This window comes from Periplaneta americana, chromosome 6, assembly GCF_040183065.1.
Source record: "Periplaneta americana isolate PAMFEO1 chromosome 6, P.americana_PAMFEO1_priV1, whole genome shotgun sequence".
NCBI classification, from domain to species: domain Eukaryota; kingdom Metazoa; phylum Arthropoda; class Insecta; order Blattodea; family Blattidae; genus Periplaneta; species Periplaneta americana.
The window spans coordinates 45106150-45131829 of record NC_091122.1 but is presented as its reverse complement, the minus strand read 5'-3'; the positions used below and the strand labels follow the sequence as shown (position 1 = coordinate 45131829).

Sequence of the window (25680 nt, the reverse complement as noted above, 5' to 3'; positions counted from 1 at the left end):
TTCAATAGTCTATTGTTATAAGACACTGCTTCCTTAAATTGGCTGAGCATATTGTGAATTCAAACAATGGCTTTCCCAAAACATGCTATGAAATATTATAGATATATTAATTTGTCCTACAGAATTTATCCGTAATATTGACACTTAATATCTCCTAGCTAGCAGTGCATAATAACTGCGGATTCCCGGCCAACAAGTCACTCAGCTGAGTGCGCTCTTAGTATAATGGCAGTTGACATTGGACATGTACGTCAACATATATGCCTAACTTGGAGTCAGGTCACAAAGAGAAACATCGAAGGAGGAAAGTTCGATCCGGTGCTGTGGATTGAATTCGGCGTAGCTCAGTGGTCAGAGCGCTTAGTACGTAGAACAAAGGACCCAGGTTAGATCCCCGGCGCCGGAGCGAATTTTTTCCTCAAATATTAAATGCTATGAAATGTTTCATATGAAACAGTTTTTATCTCGAAAAGAAAGCAAAAACGAGCAAAATTGTATTAAACTTTTTTATTTGAAATATCTCAAGGAATAACTCTCTGAAATTAATGACATTACTTACGGTTCATTCCGTATATCAAACAGTAATATGAGAAAATAACTTGATATGCAACGTATAACAAACAAACACTATACAGAGATGATTTGATTTGTAGCTTAAAAAGACAGACGCATTCCAAAGTAAATTCTAATTAAGACTAAAAAGCTGCAACGACTAAGGAAGAATTAGAAAAAAATAGAGGGAAAATGTGAGGCAGGAACAGAACTAAGGTCTACACCGTGAAAAGAAGAATTAGTATACAGCTGGCATCCATTCAGTCGACTTCAATTTGTGGTAATGCAGTCCACAGTTTCAGCACTTGTTATAAGGTAAGCCAATAAATTATCTGTAATGTAATGTATAAGTTGTGAGATTTAATTTATAAAATCTAATACGCTGATCACAGCTAACCTGGCTGTTCCTTGCCCATGCTACTTTTCGAACGGCAACTTACTAAGCCAAATCCAGTTATAAGATTTTTTGCTTGAAAAATGTCAAGAACAACCCTCTGAAATTAATGATATTACTTAAGGTTCACTCTGTATTTAATCTTTAAATGTGCAGCCTTTTACTGTTCTTAAAAATTTCATCGCAGCACCCCCAATCCTTTTCATGTATTTGACTGATTACCCATGTTTTTCTACCATGCAATAGTGTGTGTTTTTCTTTTCTTATTTGTCATTTCAGATTTCTTTGTTTAAGATCCCATACAGATTTTGAAATCGGCTTAGTTCCGTCTCTCTTTCGCTGTTTCTAAAAGAAATATAAACCTCCAAAGTAGACAATTTCTCATTATTCATTCTTTAAAATGTAGTGTTCAGTAAATCTACTTATTTGTACCTACGCACCATCATGATGAACTTAGGGTGCTACGACAGGTAGAGAAATCCAGTTTCGAAAACTCGCTATAACGGCTGAAGGGATCATCATGCTAACCACACGTTACCTCGTTATAGTTGGATAATCATTCATCTCTGCTGAGGCATGTGGCTGTGAGGCCAGCAGTCCGCTGTTCGGCCTTGGCCCTCCATGGGCTGTAGGATCATGGATTATTTTGAAAATGAAACGTTGATATGGAAAGCAAAATATGGTGAGGATCATTTAAGAGCCGTTTCTAAAAAGCTCATTTGGCCGTCTCTTCAGTGTTACCAACCAATACCAGACATCACCAAAGAGGGTAAAGTCACAATAATAATAATAATAATAATAATAATAATAATAATAATAATAATAATAATAATAATAATAATAATAATATAGTATTAGCAATAACAATGTCTTGTTTATTTACTTATTTACCACATCTCATCTTTATGTTGGGAAGTGTTTTCTAAATGGTTCAATAATTAAATTTGTGAAAGTATATATTTTCCTCCTTGGACTTCTCGCTCATTATATTGGTAATTAGTAGATTAATGTGATCTAATACTAAAATGTATTTTATGCTCGACCATGCTGAAATGTAGTAATTATACACCTGGTAGCAGCCCTTTAATGGACCTCATTAAAGTACACCTATTCATTAAAGTTCAGGTTTTCCACCAATCAGAAAGCACCATTGTAGCAATATGAAAGCGCAAGTATCGATTATTCTCGGATATGCAATCGAAAGACAACTAGCGAAACGTAACGGAGGCTGGAAATCCAATACTGTCGCAGAAGGTTATGTTCTGTTACTATAATAATTAGCGTTAATTGTAAATAATATTCAAATAAATTAAATTTGTCATCTCGTTTTTCAATGTCTAAATCAATTTCCAGGTTATAACAAGATTAATGTTCATTTTACTCTTTAGATTATATCAAGATCAATGACATTTGTTCCTCGGAAAAAATCAATACTTTCGCGTCTGCGCACAATTCACAATTTACTAGATTTTGCACAAGGTCACTTCCGCTCCCCAGTCAGACAAGAATAATATGAATACTTATGAATAATTTCAAGTTAGAAATATGGTCGAGCATAAAAAGTCGTATGAAACTTGCCCATAATGGTAATTAAGACGCTCGTATGAAAATTATGAAACTCGCTTGCGCTCGTTTCATAAACATACTCGTGTCTTAATTACTACCATTATAGGCTCGTTGCATAATGTACTATTGTCTGACAACATGAAATTCACTGCTTTGACTAAACAGTTTATGATTCACGAGACGTAACCAAAAAAATGCATTTTGTTTGATTACGTGAAATGATTAGTACGAATTCCGAAAACATAATACCACTTGAAATGTATACTATACTTAAAATACCGGTACATACTTCTAAGTCGCTACCATGCATGTTTCATACAAAGTAGGTCTATAAGTTATATCTTATTACTACACATATTTGAATAAAGTGTTGAATTAAAATCACAATGCAACACAACGGAATTATGTTTTGATATTAATATTAATACCGATATTATTAATTAATGATGTTCAAATTTCACAAGCTTATATAATTATACTTCTATTTCATCAATTTCCTTCATTGCAAACCAAAATTATTGCTGCCAACTTAACAGTTAGTAACTGCCAGTTGTCGCATTTGTCAGTACTCGAAATTCGAAACGAAGTTGGTAAAAGGAAATTCAACCTGACATCTAGAAAATCACTATAATCCACTAGCATATATATATGTATATATAATTTTATTTCATTGGGTTATTTTACGACGCTGTATCAACATCTCAGGTTATTTAGCGTCTGAATGAAATGAAGGTAATAATGCCGGTGAAATGAGTCCGGGGTCCAGCACCGAAAGTTACCCAGCATTTGCTCGTATTGGGTTGAGGGAAAACCCCGGAAAAAACCTCAACCAGGTAACTTGCCCCGACTGGGATTCGAACCCGGGCCACCTGGTTTCGCGGCCAGACGCGCTGACCGTCTAGCATATATATATATATATATATATATATATATATATATATATATATATAGAATAATAGGGATAAAATTGTTAGGTTTCATTATAAAAGCAGTAGTGACGATTGTCTGTAATTAATGCTTCACAATGACGTGCTCAGAAAATGTCAGAGATCATCATCTTCTAACTTCAGGAAGTCATGTTTTCGGATACTTTGACGATGTCTGCTTTGAAGAATGCCGCAGAGTGTGATGGAAAGTCTCTGCTATTTTATCGATCTCTCGATTGTGAATGCGGACTACCCTCACCTGTTAGTAATTGAAGAGGACATGGACGCAATTTTCCGAGGATACGAGAAAGCCAACAAACGACTCCCAATCATTCAGATAGAAGCCGTCCCGCCTCATTCAGGTCTTTCATGCCCTGCCCACACTTCACAACTCCCCCAGAGTTCCACTTTATCGCAGTTCATACTAACAAGCGCAATTCCAACCCACAAGAATTCGACTTAAAGTTCATGAAAATGATGCAAGACATTTTGCAATGCACTACCATTTCAACCCTACATAATATTCTCGTTAACACGAGATATTATACTATACAGAATAAACCATAAATAATGTAATTTTAAAGGATTATTCTTTGACATATTTCAAACCAAAAAGTTGAACACAATTTTGTTCGTTTTTGCTTTCTTTTCGAGGAAAAAATTATTTTATATCAAACGTTTTATAGCGTGTTTTGGGAAGGCTACTGAATTAAGGGAAGACTTCACTGAAAATCATGAAAATTTTTCCAAATTTTTTTTAGCTATTTCACTTATTCAGAATTTCTATTTTCATACACCAAATGGATTCAGCTCAATTCTGATTACAAATACTCGTATGTTTACACTTTTAAAATTAAGGCTGGAAGGAGGTGTGGAATTTAAAGAGCTGTCAAAATTGATTTTCATCGAAGAATTCTTTTTTAAAATTTCTGATTATAAATCTAGTAACTTTTTGTTGGCTCCCTGAAGTTACTAGATGAATGTAGCGGAGGAGAATATTAATTTACATAAATATTCATTTTATTTTCAAATCTATTTTTCTGTGTTCATTTTTGTTGATTCAACACCAACTTTCTTATGCGAAATATTAATCAATCTGGATGAAATTTTTACTGCAAGTATTTATGAGGTAGCTGCATGTTTCTATGCATTTATTTTGTGAGAAAAATATTAATAAAATAAACTAGCAGCATTAAGAAAAATATTAATAAAATAAACTAGCAGCATTGCTCACAAAATAAATGCATAGAAACATGCAGCTTTATCAGTGGAGTCTTCCCTTAATTCCCAATACGCTTACAAGCAAACATTCTCGTGGGGGGGAGATAAAAAAGTTAAACTTTTTTCTTCCACCATAATAATGTCAAAACAATGCCACTCTACCACAATTACGAGGCTGACCAAAGAGTGATTTTTCCCTGGGGCCGTTTACAGAAAAAAGCACAATTTCATGGAAAGATTTATTGGAACAGATCAGCAATTGTTACGCTATTTTTCAACATGTTTCCCAATGGAACTGACACATTTGTCATACCATGGGACCAATTTTTGTATCCTTGTGCAGTAGAAGTCTGCCGCCTGGGATCTAAACCGGTATGATAAATGTCTCATTTCTGGTAGGGAATATGTTGAAAAGTAGCCGAACAATTGCTGTATCAGTTTCAATAAATCTTTCCATGAAATTGTGTTTTTTTACTGTAAACGATCCCAGGGAAAATCACTTTTTGGACGGCCTGATAATTGCGGTGGAGTGGCCAAAATTTATATAAGCATTTTTGTTTTGACATTATTAACATGGTGAAAAAAAAATAACTTTTTTATCTGCCTCCATGAGAATGTTTGCTTATCAGTCAATTTCAGAGAGCAATATGTTATGATAATAAATGATTGTAAGAATTTTAGTTTTGTCCTTTAAATGTGAAGAAATTTGATCTGAACAAATGTAACTTTTCGTTCTGAAAAGAAATTTTCAAAAGTAGCCAGGAATATTTAAAAAATATATTACCCATATTATAAGACCATCGAGAATTTAATGCAGTATCATTTTTATGCAAATATGTAAAAAAAATGTTGGTTAATTCTAACATACGCTCTGTTCAGTATAGGGTTGCGATTTTTGCTTGAATGGGAGATTTTTTAGGGTAGACCTTATAGGTCTTATATCGCGTGGCGTACTCCCTTCCTATTTCTTCTGAAATGAACAATTACCCTTACAGTAAACAGTTGACCACTGGGGTAAACGTGACCATGAAATTAAAAAAGCGTAAACCTTAATGTAAGATGCACTGAACATATTTTGAAGTTAATTTTTTCTTCTCCATTCCTTAATTATTTCCTCTTTTCATTTGTTTGGTTATTTAAAGGCGCTGCATCAACTACTAAGTTATTTAATGTCAATGGAATTGGTGATAGCGAAATAGTATTTGGCGAGATAAGGCCGAGGATTCGCCATTACCTGACCTTCGCCTTATGTTTGGGAAAAATCTCGAAAAAAATCCAACCAGGTAATCAGTCCAAGCGGGAATCGAAACCTGATTTCTGGTCGACATCGTATATATATACTGAAGAGTATTGAATTCGTTTTAGACAGTTAGTTCAACTGGCTGAAATTAAAAAGAAATGTTAAGAAAGGCTCATTGAAATACGTAGATACCTACTGATTCCTTTGATAGCAACAAACAAGGCCAACAGAAAAGTTTATTTTGCACCACATTACCACTTAACCATTTATGTTGCCCATACCAGGCTGCAATAGAAACTCGCGTTTTAACATTATCTGTCAGAAAAATTGTCAGCGATGACGTAGGTATCTCGGTAGGCTCTCTCTTTATTTAAAACTTCTTTTCCGTCAATATCATTTCTTCTCGAAAAAGGACACTGTAGCAATAAATTAACTACACTAGCATTATTTCTCTCATCTGTGTGTGTTTATATTTTCCCGAAACACATAACAACATTGGCCCAAATTCACTACTGTACTATGAAGTACAATAGTAGAACACCCTCGCTTAAGTCATAAACTAATAAGACTACAGAGAGAACAGTGTGGGTCTCTACCTGCCAAAGAGCGGGAAATTTTGTTAATTATGGCCTATTTAGGAAGACAAGTTACCACTGCTATTCCCATTCAATTCTACTCTCGAGACCGGTCCATGGATGGGAGGAGTGAGAGCTGACCAGGGCACGAGGCTAGACGAATTGTGCCTCAACTACAGCTTTTCAAGTGCGACCTAAAAGCCCACGAAAACACACGAAATGCTGACGCCAGACCCGGCACGAGCGATCCTGGCCTCAGGAAAAATTTATACTGCAAAACAGGTCTATATACATCACAAAGTTTTCAAATGTTTCTACAGCGATATAGGCTTCATTCACATCAGTGGCGGTTCCTCGGGGGAGGGAAGGGAGGAACGTCCTCCTTACATTTTTCTTCTTTTGAAAGTAAATACCAAATGAAATATATGCCTCGAAATTCGAGGAAGATTCGATAATTTGTAAGTTCACAGCTATAAGAAAACCTCGGTTGATCGAGTTTTAAACGACGCGCACTCATGTGCTACTAGAAAACTGTGAGAAGGATGCGAGATTGTTTGTGTGGAGGAAAGTCAATCCATTCTTCCTTTACTGTACTTTACACACATAGACAACAGCGCGCCAGTGGCCAGAGAAAGAAGCAGAGTTTTAAAGCAAGTAAATGAACGGATAGGGAGGAGATCCTCTTCTGAATCAGCGCATGGGGGGGAAATAGAAACCGGCTGGTCTTGCAGCAAGCTCGCTACCGCTGCCATCTAACGATGCTGCATTCAACCACACTGTAACACATCTAGGAGGAGGCACAATGAAACAGTTTTAACGCAAAGCTAAGAAAGACACCATATAAACTTTCTTAAAATTATAAATCAAATTGCACTTTATATAAGCTACTATTTATGGTTTGAAACTTTCGAGGATATCTCAAAGTTGAAGTTGGATTTATTAAAACAAAGAGGAAGTAGTTCTAAGTTAGTATCGCAGATCTGTTTGGCCCCTGAAATTCACTTCCATTCATTGTCTACTAGACAGGACAACAACCAAGTTGTCAGTATTGTACAAATATATTTGAAATTGAAAGTACTGCAAACTACATTATTTTTAACATAAAAAATTAATCGGCCAACGGCAGCTTTGAACAATAACAGTACTATGACTTTACAAGAACTTGACATTCTTCAAAAGCATGTGATACTGAACTTGTAAAATGTACATGTGGCAACACAAACCACGTGGGTGGGTGCAGTGTTTTCGCTTTCCTAACAGATTATTTCCCATTCCCATTTCCGTAAAACGGTTCCGGTTACGCGTTAGTAGTTGGCCTCTTCCAACACGTGTGATGCTGTAGTGTGCACAAAAAATGCTGCGAGATTGTGAATTTCCTTGTAATTGTTAATTTGTGCAATTATTCAACAATGAATGGAAGTGAAAACATATTAAATTTTGGACAATTTAGGAAACTCAGTTTACAAAAACAGATTATTGCTATACAAAAGGGAAGCTCAATCCAAACACTACCTGGTCTTACATGTATGCATGTAGGCTAATTTGCAGCATGTTTCTTTCAAGAAGGTGTCATTTTGCGCTGTTAACTTCTTTCCTCCTCTTAAGAAATATGCAGAGCCGCCACTGATTCACATCACTAATATATTATATAAAAACACAAAATTTGATTTCAGTTAAGCCAAGTGACTGAGGCCCGGCCTCACTTACCTCAGTCAATCAGCCGCTACTGCCTTAAAGTACAAATCTAACGATAGAATAATCCTGGGAAGATCAAAGAAGAGATGGTTCTAACAAAATGGAGCCGGAATGGATTAAATAGTCCATAATGATGATGATGGAAAGATTATTATTATTATTATTATTATTATTATTATTATTATTATTATTATTATTATTATTATTAGTATTATTATTACAAAAATTTTGTCGAATATCCTTTTGAGGAGGTTAACTCCATATGTAGATGAAATTATTGGGGGTCATCAGTGTGGTTTTAGGCGTAATAGATCGACTATTGATCAGATTTTTTGTATTCGACAGATATTGGAGAAAAAATGGGAGTATAAGGGTACAGTACATCAGTTATTCATAGATTTAAAAAAGCGTATGACTCGGTTAAGAGAGAAGTTTTATATAATATTCTTATTGAATTTGGTATCCCCAAGAAACTAGTTCGATTAATTAAAATGTGTCTTAGTGAAACTTAACAGCAGAGTCTGTATAGGCCAGTTTCTATCTGATGCTTTTCCAATTCACTGCGGGCTAAAGCAGGGAGATGCACTGTCACCTTTACTTTTTAACTTCGCTCTAGAATATGCCATTAGGAGAGTTCAGGATAACAGACAGGGTTTGGAATTGAACGGGTTAGTACATCAGCTTCTTGTCTATGCGGATGACGTGAATATGTTAGGAGAAAATCCACAAACGATCAGGGAAAACGCGGAAATTCTACTTGAAGCAAGTAAAACAATAGGGTTGGAAGTAAATCCCGAAAAGACTAAGTATATGATTATGTCTTGTGACCAAAATATTGTACGAAATGGAACTATAAAAATTGGAGATTTATCCTTCGAAGAAGTGGAAAAATTCAAATATCTTGGAGCAACAGTAACAAATATAAATGACACTCGGGAGGAAATTAAACGCAGAATAAATAGGCCTATGGGAAATGCCTGTTATTATTCGGTTGAGAAGCTTTCGTCATCTAGTCTGCTGTCAAAAAATCTGAAACATAGAATTTATAAAACAGTTATATTACCGGTTGGTCTGTATGGCTGTGAAACTTGGACTCTCACTTTGAGAGAGGAACATAGGTTAAGGTGTTTGAGAATAAGGTGCTTAGGAAAATATTTGGGGCTAAGAGGGATGAAGTTACAGGAGAATGGAGGAAGTTACACAACGCAGAACTGCACGCAATGTATTCTTCACCTGGCATTATTAGGAACATTAAATCCAGACGTTTGAGATGGGCAGGGCATATAGCACGTATGGGCGAATCCAGAAATGCATATAGAGTGTTAGTTGGGAGGCCGGAGGGAAAAAGATCTTTGGGAAGGCCGAGACGTAGATGGGAGGATAATATTAAAATGGATTTGAGTGAGGTGGGATATGATGATAGAGACTGGATTAACCTTGCCCAGGATAGGGACCAATTGCGGGCTTATGTGAGGGCAGTAATGAACCTCCGAGTTCCTTAAAAGCCAGTAAGTAAGTATTTTTTACTACTGCTGCACTACTACCATCTTAATTGTCATCATTAGGCCTACCTCTATTTAATCTTATTGTTTTGTACTCAATTTCAACTTGAATACAAGTTCTAACATCTGTCGTACATCAAACAGGAGCAGCAGTTGATATAATACCATTAATTAATGAAGTAAATCCACGGGCTTGGGTAAGACAGACGCATTACTGATTGAGCAGCATCGAGAGTCAGTTCAAAGTGACACAAAACGGTGTCGGCTGCTCTCTTTGATGTCGAGTTCCCAGCGGCCGGCCGCCCGTAGCCACAGCTATTACTTGCAGCCTCAGCTCTGTTTCCTTTGAAAGAGGAGTTGTGGACCAGGAACGAAACTCGCCCTTGTCCGGGTCGATACACTCGGTTTACAGGCCTGCCGTCTGGGCCTTAAAAAGGCAGCTCGTCCGAATCTCCCACGGGTAGCACGCTTTTGTGGTGTTCGCAAACCTAATCGATTGCTTTTCTCACGCGATTGGTGCTTCCATTATTTTAGTAATAATAATAATAATAATAATAATAATGATAATAATAATAATAATAATAATAATAATAATAATAATAATAATTAGAGTAACAGTAACAAATGTAAATGACACTCGGGAGTAAATTAAACGCAGAATAAATATGAGAAATGCCTGTTATTATTCGGCTGAGAAGCTTTTGTCATCTAGTCTGCTGTCAAAATATCTGAAAGTTAGAATTTATAAAAACGTTTTTTTTAAATTTAATTAATTTATTTAATACTTTACACTTGAGCTACATTAGGCATTGCAGCCCGAAAGAGCAGAAGCTCGTGCTCGGGCGCAGTTCAGATCAGTTATAAAAAATATATCACAAAATTAAGAGAGTTCATTGAGCACAATAACATTAATAAGTGGTAAAATAATACAGCATGTAATAATAGGTCTATATACAAATAGAAAATACAAATATTAGAGTATCAATTTTTAACTCAATTAGCTTAAACAATTAAATAATTAATCTGATTTGTATCTTAAATCTATGTGTGTTAAGTGTACTTAGCTGAGGGTAGCTCTAATTAATGCATTATATATTTTGGGTCCAAAATTTCTGCTGTTATATTACCGGTTGTTCTTTATGGTTGTAAAACTTGGACTCTCACTTTGAGAGAGGAAAGAGATTTAGGATGTTTGAGAATAAGGTTCTTAGGAAAATATTTGAGGCTAGAGAGATAAAGTTACAGGAGAATGGAGAAAGTTACATAACGCAGAGCTGCACGCATTGTATCCTTCACCTGACATAATTAGGAACATTAAATCCAGACGTTTGAGATGGACAGGGCATGTAGCACGTATGGATGAATCCAAAAATACATATACAGTGTTAATTGGAAGACCTGAGGGAAAAAGACCTTTGGGGAGGCTAGACGTAGATGGGAGGATAATATTAAAATGGATTTGAGGGAGGTGGGATATGATGATAGAGACTGGATTAATCTTGCTCAGGATAGGGACCAATGGCGGGCTAATGTGAGGGCGGCAGTGAACCTCCGGGTTCCTTAAAAGCCAGTAAGTAAGCAAGTAATAATAATAATAATAATAATAATAATAATAATAATAATAATAATAATAGTAATAATAATAATAATTGGAGTAGCAGTAACAAATAAAAATGACACTCGGGAGTAAATTAAATGCAGAATAAATATGGGAAATGCCTGTTATTATTCGGTTGAGAAGCTTTTGTCATCAAGTCATCAAATCTGAAAGTTAGAATTTATAAAACAGTTGTATTACCGGTTTTTCTGTATGGTTGTGAAACTTGGACTCTCACTTTGAGAGAGGAACAGAACAGAGATTAAGGATATTTGAGAATAAGGTTGTTAGGAAAATATTTGGGACTAAGAGGGATGAAGTTACAGGAGAATGGAGAAAGTTACATAACGCATAACTGCATAATTGGAGTAGCAGTAACAAATATAAATGACACTCGGGAGTAAATTAAACGCGGAATAAATGTGGGAAATGCCTGTAATTATTCGGTTGAGAAACTTTTGTCATCTAGTCTGCTGTCAAAAAATCTGAAAGTTAGAATTTATAAAACAGTTATATTACCGGTTGTTCTGTATGGTTGTGAAACTTAGACTCTCACTTTGAGAGAGGAACAGAGATTAAGGATGTTTGAGAATAAGGTTCTTAGGAAAATATTTGGGGCTAAGAGGGATGAAGTTACAGGAGAATGGAGAAAGTTACATAACGCATTACTGCATAATTGGAGTAAGAGTAACAAATATAAATGACACTCGGGAGTAAATTAAACGCAGAATAAATATGGAAAATGCCTGTTATTATTCGGTGGAGAAGCTTTTGTCATCAAGTCTGCTCTCAAAAAATCTGAAAGTTAGAATTTATAAAACAGTTATATTACCGGTTGCTCTGTATGGTTGTGAAACTTGGACTCTCACTTTGAGAGAGGAACAGAACAGAGATTAAGAATGTTTGAGAATAAGGTTCTTAGGAAAATATTTGAGGCTAAGAGGAATAAAGTTACAGGAGAATGGAGAAAGTTACATAACGCATAACTGCACGCATTGTATTCTTCACCTGACATACTTAGGAACATTAAATCAAGACGTTTGAGATGGGCAGGGCATGTAGCACGTATGGGTGAATCCAGAAATGCATATAGAGTGTTAGTTGGAATACTTGAGGGAAAAGACCTTAGGGAAGGCGAGAAGTAGATGGGAGGATAATATTAAAATGGATTTGAGGGATGTGAGTTATGATCGTAGGAACTGGATTAATCTTGTACAGGATAGGGACCAATGGCGGGCGCCAATGAACCTGCGAGTTTTCTAAAAGCCATTTGTAAATATGTAAGTAATTAGGTTCTAAATAAAATTGAAATGGGACTTACCTTTTTTTTCTTATGAATTGAGCCAAGGACATTGAACTGTATTTTGGAAAAATGAATTTTCAAGGCTATTGGTATTTACAGCTTTCTTTATATCAGTCTTCAATTAGCCTTAGTATTAACACAGTCACGAAGCTCAATACGTAAGGAATATGCACCCATAGATAATTACTAACCACTAGGATCGCTACTGTCGCCTCATTACAGACAATGCGAAATAGTACCTGCACAGTCTATTGTTCCTAGTATCCTCAACAGCTCAAGCTTCGTGACTGTACAGTATATACTAGACTGTGGTATTAATTAATTTCAGAGAATATGAACGTTGATAAACGAAAATAAGATATACATCTTGATTACACAACTTTTAACACTATATCACTTCGGAAAACGTATAATGTGTCTTTCACGTGTTAAATTTTATATTACCTGGTTAACATGTTTCGGCCTGCTATTGGCCATCTTCAGAACTGGTTGCTGCTACTCTTGGCGCCTTTTGTTTTCTTTCCTGTGTGTTTGTATAGTGCAATGTGGTGTTAAAGAGTACCTACGAAATATACAGACACAAAAAAAAAAAAAACACATCCAAATGAAATTCTCAACACACAACTCAATTTCAGAACACACACACTCGTTGAGTCCACATTACACTACACAAACACACCCCCACAGGAAACAAAACAAAAGGCGCCAAAACCAGCAACAACCACGATGAAAGGGTAATGGAACGGAGAAAAATTCTCTCCGGCGCCGGGATTTGAACCCGGGTTTTCAGCTCTACGTGCTGATACTTTATCCACTAAGCCACACCGGATACCACCCCGGCGTCGGACAGAATTGTCTCTGATTAAGTTCCAACTCTTGGGTTCCCTCTAGTGGCCGCCCTCTGCACTACGTCATAGATGTCTATGAACATAGGACCGAAGTCCACACATGTGCTGAGGTGCACTCGTTATGAGTGACTAGTTGGCCGGGATCCGACGGAATAAGCACCGTCTTAAATCACGAAGTGATTTACGCATATCATATATACTCTTTCATCGTATGATGACGCAGAATATCTGCATGGAAATATCATATGTACTTCGGTACATTAAAATAATACATAAGACAGAAACAACCAGTTCTGAAGATGGCCAATAGCAGTCTGAAACATGTTGAAAAGGTAATATAAAATTTAACACGTGAAGTACACATAATATGTTTTCCGAAAATAAGATATTAGAAATTGTTGGGTAATTGAAACTCGTCAAGTTGGCTGCATTATGATTTTTTCTTTTATATATTTTCAGATGCAGCTCAAGTCAAGAAAGCGGTGCAGACAATTCTCAACAAACAAAAGAAGAGGAACAAGAACCAAATCGATCTATGCGTAGATCCTTCCAAAGTGTTTCAAGAATACGCAGGCACAAACAGAATACAATGTGAAACACACAAGTGGCCTGCAGTGAAACTCAAGATGCAGACCAACTCACGAAACAATGCTGCATTTCAAATCTACGACTGGCACATGAACCAGGCATCCCTGTGTAACATCACAAACCACGCAGTTGCTAACATACATTAAAATAAAAGGGATAAATTAATTTATTACGCACAGTTGTTCTTTAGAATGGATATAACACGTCTTGCACATGACACCAATATGGCAATTCTTTTGTCCATTTAGAGCAGAGTTCAAATCTGTCATTGCATAATACACGAATATCTGGGAGAAAACTAGACATTTTGAGGGATACGTGGAAAAAAAGACGTACACCACTTCTCAAAGACAACGTAGGCATCTAAACAGAGATTGTCAGAATGGTATGTTCAAAAGAAAAGTAACAGAGGTTTTACTTTCATTTGAGAATCAATGCATCACTTGTTGAATAATCACGCAAGATAAAAGTGCCTTTCACCATTGCCTACTAGATATTCATAGTCCCGAAAGCACGTGAAAGATACGGTATGGTTGTTTTTATAACTCCCGTTAAGTGTTCTCTCTTTCGGTTATTCTTTTGCTGTTTTTCCCATTAAATTTTACACAGTGCCGCAGTACCAAATCTCCTTACAGGGGTGCAAATCCGCATATCCCTTAGTATTTTCTCCAAAATTTTGCTAAAATACTCGTAATGATTGTCATTCTTTGATTATATTCGTTGCCTGAAGTTATCACCGCAAGATGGCAGTATTATCCAGGTGTAAAGGTGATCGATATACGTACAAACGGCACAAACGAAACAAATAAGCAGTAGTTGCAAGTTATTAACACCTCTGCACGAGTATAACATTGTCCTGCAGAGCTCCGTTATGCGATTTTTCTGGCAAAGTATCTGGCAGCAAAGAATGTTCTTAAAGAGATTCAACACTGTATGGTGAGCATTGCCTGTCATGTCGAGCTCACTACAATTGGGTGTAGAAGTTGTCTGAGGAGTGGACAAGTGTCTGATATAGAGTCGGTCGGCCAGTGGAGTTTGTTACGGAGATACGTAAATGTGTAACAGGTTGGCGACTTGATCAGAGCAGACAGAATGAAGGGAACGATATGCTTTTTTTTTAGTTGGTTATTTAACGACGCTGTATCAACTACTAGGTTATTTAGCGTCGATGAGATTGGTGATAGCGAGATGAGGCCGAGGATTCGCCATAGATTACCTTGCATTTACATTACGATTGGGGAAAACCTCGGAAAAACCCAACCAGGTAATCAGCCCAAGCGGGGATCGGACCCGCGCCCGAACGCAACTTCAGACCTCCAGGCAAGCGCCTTAACCGATTGAGGCACGCCGGTGGCTACGATATGCTAGCCAGGATAATCACAGGTGATGAGAATTGGGTGCATCATTACCAGCCCGAAACGAAACGTGCAACATTGCTTAGATCAAGTCGCCAATGGTACACAAGTGAAAAGGTGCCGACCTCTTGCAACTGCTGCTTCTTTGTTTCCCTTGTGCGCACATCGTTGTTACTGCTTTCTAGCTTTGATAGCTTCAGACAACTTTTTAAAAAATTGAGATCACTACTTCGATTTGTGACTTACTGACTTTCCCTCGTATATTAAGAGAGTAAATCTGTAAAACAAACTCAAATAAGATTCACAACACAACAAGGTCATACGATTATAATGTAATTTATAATTCACTACAGTCAAATCACATCATAGGTATCAGCACAAAACAGATTAGTGGCGAGATATTTCGCGGAAAATCTCCCACCACCGTTTTCTCTCTTTTGTTACTAAACTAGGATAAGTAATCATCTGTGGTTTAATGCTTACAGTGCATTGAATCCGAGGTTTGCGGGATAAAACCTCGTTGAGGGCACTGAATTTTTAAGACCGATAAGTCAATGACGTAGAAACACCATAAAAGAGGCCTGTCCGTCCGTGGATAGAGAGGTGCAGGCAAAATTTATCGCCCATCTTCTCGCCTACGTCCTCACATTTTATGCAAGGGTATGGCCCTTAATATGCCGTTTATTCGCCTGATTCTATGAGAGTGGCTCTCAGATATCGCCAGTGCAGTGAAGTGTACCACTTATTACAACGTCCAAAGTTTGATGTAGCAAAATGGCTGTCATATCTGTCGTGTTCGAGCTTTGAATATCTAGTAGATCGGAGGTCGGCAAATACTGTAGAACTCGATAGCGCAGCCACACATACAGAAGAACGCACGGGAGGAACTGAGCATAAGTTTCCCTGAAAAATAGTGAACGGTAAACTTAGGCAAGAAATTAATCCTGTAAAAGAAGTCCTTATAGTACATAATATTTTACATATTCCTAAGTTATTTGTAGACAATGTAGTTCTTTATACACAAATAAAATGTTCACTTTTTTTTACTAACTTTCACCATATTATTAAAATCTGAAGTCATTTTATATAATGAACACTTCTAGATATAAAAACTTATGTTCGTTAAGTAAGCGGTTAAGTAATAATAAAAATATATCAATTCAGTAACGAGACTTCTACCACCCACTTCGCACAAATGTTGAAATTGCAGTCAAATCTTGCTTTAGAACACATCTAGTTCAATTTATTCACTAATTAGTGTTACAATTCGTTTCCAGCGTCTAGTTCTAATTAACAACTATCATTTAATAGTTTCCTTTATCGTTGTACTTAAAATAAAATATTTATATACAGGGTGAACCGTATATAATGTCATTAATTTCAAGAGGTTAGACTATTCTTTGAGATAATTCGAAGAAAAAAGTTTAATACAATTTTGCTCGTTTTTGCTTCCTTTTCGAGATAAAATTGTTTTATAATGAAATATATCACAGCGTGTTTTGGGAAAGCCATTGACTGAATTTCCCAATATGCACAGTCAATATAAGAGAGCGGTGTGTTATGATAAATTATTTAAAGAATTTTAGTTTTGTCTCTTACATGTGCAGAAATTTGATCCCAACAAATGTAACATTTCAAAATTCTTTTTCAGAACAAATAATTACATTTGTTAGGATCAAATTATTGGAAATTTAAAAGACAAAACTAAAATTATTTCAATCATTTATTATCATTTAGACATCGGATTTATATGCAAATGCATATTTAATTAGTTTTTATGGAATTAACTTTTGCAATGTATTTCATGTTCTTCTGTTTTTGTATGTGAAGTTTTATAGTGCATATATTTCCGATGATGCTGCATATTTAATCATTTTTCCATGCATCGAGCATATAATAGGGCCTACATATATTTTTTTATTTTAATTTTAAAATTAATATTTAAACACGTTAGTGACAAGATAATAAAATCTTTACTATGGAGGCATCCGTAAGGAGCCTCTCCGAGTAACAAAATCACTTGATGTTACTGGGGAATAACATTCCTATTTACAGTTGAAAGCAAGAGTGTTTACGAGCCCCATCCAGAGTTAATAGGCTACTTACAAAGAAACATTTACAGACCTCCCATTACCCCCAGAGCCAATACTTACCCTCTGGGATACGTGGATTGAAGCTGCTCTATCTATTCAGATAATTTCAATGTAGTTAAAAAATTCGTTGGTGCGGTAAATGCAACTGAAGCTTTGTCAATTCAACGTTCACAGAATATTTTAATAGTGAATATTTGCAAAGTGACTTGGCTGTAATCCACGCATATTTCAAGGTTATAGCTGAAGTCACAAAAGAAACTCGAAAAATGTGGACATGAATCTTTATCATCCCTCAAGAAGGTTTAGATTAAACTTCAGAGTGCTTCTTTAAAGTATCCAGAAATATTAAGTTGTAAATTATGCGCTATATTAGGGAGAAATCCTAACATTAAAGTTTTATGTTCTGTGGATAAATATCTTCAAGGTCAAAACGTTGTGCTTCCAGAAGAAAATTACTCAGAGCTTTCAAATTTTGCTCAATAACATCTATAGAAGTGGAAAGGTCCTTCTCAGCATACAAACTTGTGTTGAGTGATAAAGGTCATAAACTTACCCCTAAGCATTTGGAGAAAATAATCATTGTATTCTGCAAATCAAATTACAACGACCAGATTGATGTCTAAGGAAGAAAGTACATTGTAAGTACCAAAATGCATAAGCTTAGGCTTAAAATTTTTAGTACATGTTTAGAGCATATTTTAAAGATTTTGACAGCATAAATGCATGCATATTTTAGATATTTTTAGTGCATATAAATCCGATATCTAATCAAAATACACTGGACTCTTAAATTCATTGAGCATAGTGGAAATTGATTAGATAGCTTTCCCAAAATACACCATGAAATATTTCATATAAAATAATACTTTTCTCGAAAAGGAAGCAAAAACGAGCAATGATAATTTGTAGAAACAAAAGCCGCCCTAAATAAGGGTTCGATAGATCGGCCTACTAATCACTTCATAAAGAATAATAAGTAAACAAAACAATTTTGTGACACTTGGAAAGAAAAATAAAAAACATTAAGATAAGAAAACGTAGGAAATCATTTTCAATAAAAATTTTGTTGGGTACAAATGATTACTAATTATAGCTAAGGATGATTTTAACACGCGAGATCCTATGGCATCAATCGTTGCATCAGAAATTTTATATTGTTTAAGTTGATTCAAAGTTTCACGTGGGATCGTGCCACGGGCACCGAACATGAGCCCAAAAACTGTCCAATGTGTAATGTGGTATTGTGCTCCAAGATGCTGACAACAAGGCTCATATATGACTTGTTTTTCACGACACACCTCTTGTGGCTGTTGCTCATGCGTCTCAAAACGGATTGTGGGATCAAGAATGACACCCTTATCCTTCTGCCGATCAATTATTAAACCTTTTTTTTTATGTTTGAAATACCTCACGGAATAACCTCTTGAAATTTATGACATTACTTACGAGTCATTCTGTATTATTAATTTATTTCATTATTTCTATAACCCTTACCTTTTTTCGTTTAGATGGTGTTCAAATGAAAAATGAATCTTACGCCAGTTGGTGCTAATATTTCACATTAGAAATATCCATTTTGATTAGTAACTGCCTGATCCTATAACAATTCAAACGATCTGAGGCACAAAGAAAGAAGGTTGCCCATATTGTTAAATTTATGTCCTTCCTACCCGAATACTCACCTAAATTAAAAGTTTTTAATTGACTCTGTTTAGTGAGTATGGTACATTAGTAACCGTCAATAAGTGAATGAACCATAATGTAGAAATAGTTTTTAACTTTATTCACTTAAAAGTATTCTAAAGTCTGGCTAGAGACATGGAGGAAAAAAAGAAACATTAACTCTTTATCAGAATAACTGGTATCTATTATAAAGCTACAAACATCTCGAATTCGAAAACAATGTAAGCCATGAAAACCTTTCTTCCACAAATAACCATATCAAAGACTAGACCTCATAGTACTGTGATATTTCTTTTTTTCTAAATATATGAAGATTGTGGAAACTGGGCTGAATTCTTCCACGTAAACCTCGAAGTGCAAGCATATTATCAGATGTAACCATTAAGATTTATCCAAATGGAATTGGTTTAAAATATGTAGGTATATCCAAACTATATATATAAACTTGTGTATAGATTTTATATTTGAGATTTCAGATATCGATTTTACAACGAATCCCTTCAATTCATCATAAATTTCATTCAAATTAGTTATATCCATAACTAGGGTTGCCAGATTTTGAGATGGGAAATAAGGAACACCTTTCATCCACATTCGGTTTCCTAAAAAAAAAAAAAAACATCGAGTGTGTAAGAGAATTCATTCATTCATAGTTTTCTGCCCAAATTCAGGTCTTTCACTGCAAACTCAACATTCTCCAATCTTTCCTATTTTCTGCCTTCCTTTTAATCTCCGCATATCCATATATCTTAATGTCTTCTATCATCTGATATTTTCTTCTGCTCCGAACTTTTCTCCCGTTCACTATTCCTTCCAGTGCATCCTTCAGTAGACAGTGTCTCCTCAGTCAGTGACCCAACCAATGTATTACATATTAATACAATTAATCTTATTATTTATGCATTATATATTGTAATCATTTATTACGTCATATATTGTGAAATTACTCTTTCAGTTTATACAGTATATTCCTATATTTAACCTGTATTTTCCACTTGAATATACTGTATTTAACTATTTATTTGTATAACAAAACCTTCTTGAAAAATCCTCTACAGTTTTCATCATCGTTGAATTATACAATAAGTTCATTTTTTTTATCAGATTTGCAGTAATCTATTCTTTTCATCCTCCATTTTGTAGCCATTACTGAAAATAATCTCCGTAAATGGAGAAAAGCTTAGCAAGAACTTTATTACAAATACAATACTTTTCGGTTTTTGTGTACCAGTTTAATATATAAAATACACCAACTTTTCTGGTACTGTCATACATAGGCCTACATACTACTATGCCACCACCACCAACACTGCAAATGTGACGTAGGTACTGCGCGCGGGATTTGGAATTTGAAAACGGAACATTTGGCGTACAGTTCAAGACTCGCACCGTACGCTGAATAAAAAGAGCTAAAACCGTATTGTTCCGAGTAAAATCATACATCTGGCAACCCTATCTGTAACTCACATATAACAATAGCTTTAAAAACAATGCCTCTGGTTAATATTATTTTGTGAATTTTGTAATAGTGTCGTGCATTTCATGCTCTGTGTTCGGTTTAAGTTTGTCAAGCGTGACAAGAACCGAAGTCTGCTTTGAAGAAGCGGATCTGTCTCATTCGCTCGGTCTTGGCCCTTGTATGATCTGTGCCCTGTAAGTTCGCTGGCCTCTCCTACACTCCTCTTCCAACCCTTCATGCATTTAGCTGAGTAAGGATTTTAGAACAAATCTTGTGAAGTTTTATTTAGTTGTAAGGAAAGGTAATTTTTATTACAAAATTATGATTAAACTTCAACAGAAATATACGTACGTATAGGTACATCACATTATGTTTTAAAATACTTGACAATTTTTACTATACCAATTACCGAGAGAAAATAGCTATAATTACATTCTTTACATAATATTAAAATAAATCACTAAGGCCTATTTCTCGGTAACAATAGTTGTGTTACTATACGGATGATGGAAGTATTACAGGCACTATGTTCGATTCGAGTTTGTCAAAGTTCGACATTCGCCGATGTTCGCTCTTGCAGAAGAAAGTCTGTCGTGTTTGTTCCACTTTGTTATAAAAATATTCGCTGTCCTCCACTCCCACCCCTTCATGTTTTAGCATAGACCTTGCGATTAGTTTTTCATACAAAATCAGACGAAGTTTGTAATGTCTTGGTTGCCTCTTTCATGTTCGAACATTGCAGGACACTATTTTAAACCGCTTAAAGATTTGAGCACATATCTTGCGATTAGTTTTTTTTTTTTTTTTTTTCATATGAAATAAAACGAAGTTTGCAATATTTTGGTTTCCTCTCATGTTTGAACATTGCACGTACTAGCCGGTATTTTGAACATATACTTTTTAAAATACATTTTGTTTGATTTATTTATATTATAGTTGTGTGGCTGTTTAGTCATATTAATAAGAAAAATTATCTATACTCATTACTTTGCGTAACTTCGCAAGATATCTGCCTGATATCCTTATGTAGCTAAAGAATAAAGAGCGAAAGGAGAGGAGAAACTAAGGAGAAAGGCACCGAACATATGTAAGGAAAGAGAAAGATAGAACAAACGCAAAGGGAGCTTCGGTCCTACAAAGACTCTGCAAACATGAACCGAACATAAGACCTCTTACCGGTTTTCAATGGACTCGGTTATTTTAGTGTACACGCTTCACTTCCACGTACTGTTGGAATGTCTATGGAGTAGGGCGAAATTTGTAGTATCTTGATATCCCCTCTCATGTTCGAACATTGCACGACACTAGTGTGTCAGTTACTTAAAATACCACATCGGAAACGTATAAATTTTTTCTTCGTTTCCTACCTAAGCTGTTACATCGAAGATCACTGAAGAAAATTTTAGTTTATCCAACAAAAGTAAGCAAATAAAGATAATTCACATTGCACATATGTCAATTACAGAATAAAGGTACCGCATCTTGTTCAAAATAAACTGTTATCAATTACTCTTTACCAGCTGTATGGAACATGTTCATTGCTGTCCAGAGAGATCGAATAATTTCTGGAACTTATTATTTTATATTTTATATTTCTTTTATGAGCTTTCCACATTAATATTGTGAAAGACGTTCTGCGTCCACTATTTAATTTGATGAACAAAATCTTTCGACTTGATGATCATCATTACAGAATATATGTAAATGATGATAAATTGAGATAGGGGCTGATTTTAACTGAAGAGTTTGCATTTCAGCAATCACTATCAATAAATATTTTACATCTTGATTACGAACAACAACACAACACACAACAACACAAACAAACAAATACAACCACACAGGCGTATACAAACTCAAATGTAACACCTGCAACAACTTCTACATAGGACAGGCAGGCAGATCATTTCAAACACGTTACAAAGAACACATCACAGCCATAACAAAATTACAAAACGCCTCCACATATGCAGAAAACATCACAAATGCTAACCACACCTACAGAGACATCAACACAGACATGGAAATACTACACATCCAACCAAAAAGCCAGAAACTAAACACACTAGAACAATATGACATATACAGACACACAAAAACACACCCCAATGAAATTCTCAACACACAACTCAATTTCAGAACACACACTCTTTGACTCCACATTACACCACACAAACACACCCTCACAGGAAACAAAACAAGAGGCGCCAAGACCAAGAACGTCCAATTCTGAGGATGACCCATAATAGGTCGAAACATGGAAACCAGATACGATAGAATTTAACATAAGAAAATCATATAATAGGCTTCATATTCCGAAATAAATATTTTGTCTGTTGGAAGTGATCGCAGTTTTATACATAAAATATTTCATTCCGCTGAATGGTTCCGTAATGCATATTTAGGTAGGAATGTTTCTGTAAAGAAAACATTTATTTTTTTGGATGTATGTAATCTAATAAGTATGTGAGAAATGGAGATGCTTGTTTAAAAATACAATATATTGCTATATTTATTGAATGTTTTGAAAATTTGAGGCATTGCTTTTAAAACTTGACCAAGTGTTAAAACACAAAATGAACTTTGTGCGAAAACACTTTGTTCCAAAAGTTCAACGAAAGTGTACAGGAAACAAAATGAGATTCGTCATGTAAATGAGATCCCAGAGTCTCAGACATAAAGCCCATACTCACACTGTTGAACTCTATCAGTACGAACACACCAAACAGCTTGACGGATCCATAGAGTGAACTTAAACTTTATTCAAGAACAAGTTACATTTTGCAGAAAGCAAAGTGAGATAGTGAATCTTGTTGTGGAACAAGTTGGAAGTTGTGAAAAAGTGTGATGTGAAAAAAATATGGTGATATTTTCTATTGAAATTGTTTAATAAATTCTAATTAGTTAGAAATACGAACAAATGAATTCTAATAATGTTGATGCTACGTTACTTGAAATATTATGATGAATCTGTCACTAATGTTATTTTATTCAAACTCGATAACTTTACAGAATAGATCTGAAATTTAGTTTTACACTTTTAACACAGTCTAGTATATACAATCACGAAGCTCAATACGTAGTAAATATGCATCCATAGATAGTTGCTAATCACTAGGATCGCTACTATCGCCTCATTACAGACAATGCGAAATAGTACCGGCACAGTCTATTGTTCCTAGCACCCTCACAACTCAAGCTTCGTGACTGTATATGCTAGACTGTGCTTTTAATAAGGTTTATTTTCACAGAATTGAAGATAGTGTAACAAACACTGCAGCATGTTGAAGTGTTGGAACTTCAGTCTTCACTGGAGAAGTGTCCACGTGCGCCCGATCTCGTCACGCAAGTAAAACGCCAGAATTACAAATATTAAAATAATATCACAGTCTAGTATATAGCCACGAAGCTCAATACGTAGTAAATAAGCATCCATAGATAGTTGCTAACCACTAAGATCGCTACTATCGCCTCATCACAGACAGTGTGAAATAGTACCAGCACAGTATATTGTTCCTAGTACCCTCAACAACTCAAGCTTCGTGACTGTATATACTAGACTGTGATAATATGATTTACCCGAAAGAAAATAAGAAGTTTCCTTAATAAGTCTACATGATGCTAATGTACTATATTCCCTGATATTGCAGCTTCTGTCCACTTGAGTCGTTTTCAGATATTTGCATGCGATTGATGTTTAAATGAAATTTTGGGCTTTCATAATGATTGGATTGATATTAACATTTTGGGGACTTAAACCGCGTGTTAAGAAATAATCTTGCGAACTTTTCAAAACTGTTGCATGTAACATTCTCGGGGTGGCATCTCTCAAGAAATGAAATGGTTGCTTAAACTTTTTAACTCTCCTCCAAACAACTGACCAAAAATAGTGTGTATATTATAGTGTGTTAAGAAACAATTTCAAACAAAGATAATGCTGGATGTACGCAATTGGCAATTTGCAAGGAACCTAATCTAACATAACTTAAAATTCTGCAATGCTTGGGGAAAGTAGCATAAGTCAGTTTCCACAAACATTTTTTATTAATTTATTGACAACTTACGGAACATCTGCTCGCTTGGGAAAAGAGACGTAAGTATTTCTCCCATTACAATAATTCATACAGAAGGAAATCAAATCGACATAAACCAGTGTGAGACAGTTTTTTTCCTTCTCCTGTAAAATTAACATTTTTGACTTGTGCCACTTTTCCCCAGCACTACAGAGTTAGCCTAACCGGAAAGACCCACATTACGTAGGGTACAGGCCTGCCAAAATATAGAACAAAATTCACACTCCCTTTAAAATAGTGCCGTAACTCTAAAATTGTAATTTGTAAAGATATGCTATTTCTTAATGGAATACTGCCGTAAAAATATTTTAATGAATAGGTACCAAAACCTTAGAAAATTTACTATTCCATTATTAAAATTTTATATCTCAAAACAGTAAAACAGTGTTGACAATTATTTACGAAAATAATAGATTATTTTTGACATACGATAGTATTTTACTGGAGGTGCTAAATGTAGGAAGAAAACAGGTACCTTTCCTTGGAGTTAACAGGAAAAAGTTAAATCTCAACACACGGTTTGTAAACCTAAAATCTTGTTTACAGCTTATATTTCGTTCCCCAGTTTTATGAAAATCATATTTCAGGTGCATCGACAAAAGGTAGGAGACATTAATAAGCACAACATAATGAAGTGAGAGGCGGCAGCATGATTCATTGTCTTCGGAATTAATGGTATCGTGTTGGTAATATAACAAATGTAGAAGCAACTGTCCGCTGAACTACTATTCGCATATTCTTACTACTTAAGCAGTTCTGCGCCTACTTTGCTTAACACTAACCTCGGCAGTTGCGAGCGTCGTTAAATAAAACATAATTTTAAAAAAATTTTACAGGCACCTCTTCCCTTCACTTCATGTCACACTACCGCACGACAATGCTATCTCAATTTAATTATAAGTCTTTAAATTTTCCATATATACTGAATTGAATTACATTAGCTTATAAATTAAGTTATTACCTTTTCGTATAGGCTTTATCTCAAATTAAATTAACTTGTAGGCCTACTG

At 35.4% G+C, this 25680-nt stretch overlaps 1 protein-coding gene across 4 annotated transcripts in view; it reads left to right on the top strand.

Moving 5' to 3' along the window:
* Positions 1-23603, top strand: part of CngA (Cyclic nucleotide-gated ion channel subunit A) — a 1115443-nt gene extending 1091840 nt beyond the window's left edge. For all 4 annotated transcript variants that reach the window (XM_069828038.1, XM_069828039.1, XM_069828040.1 and 1 more), the window contains one exon: positions 13879-23603. In XM_069828038.1, the coding sequence (XP_069684139.1) occupies positions 13879-14014 (136 nt within the window). In that variant the 3' untranslated portion in view covers positions 14015-23603. The remainder of the gene's footprint in view (positions 1-13878) is intronic.
* The last annotated feature ends 2077 nt before the right edge of the window (positions 23604-25680 follow it).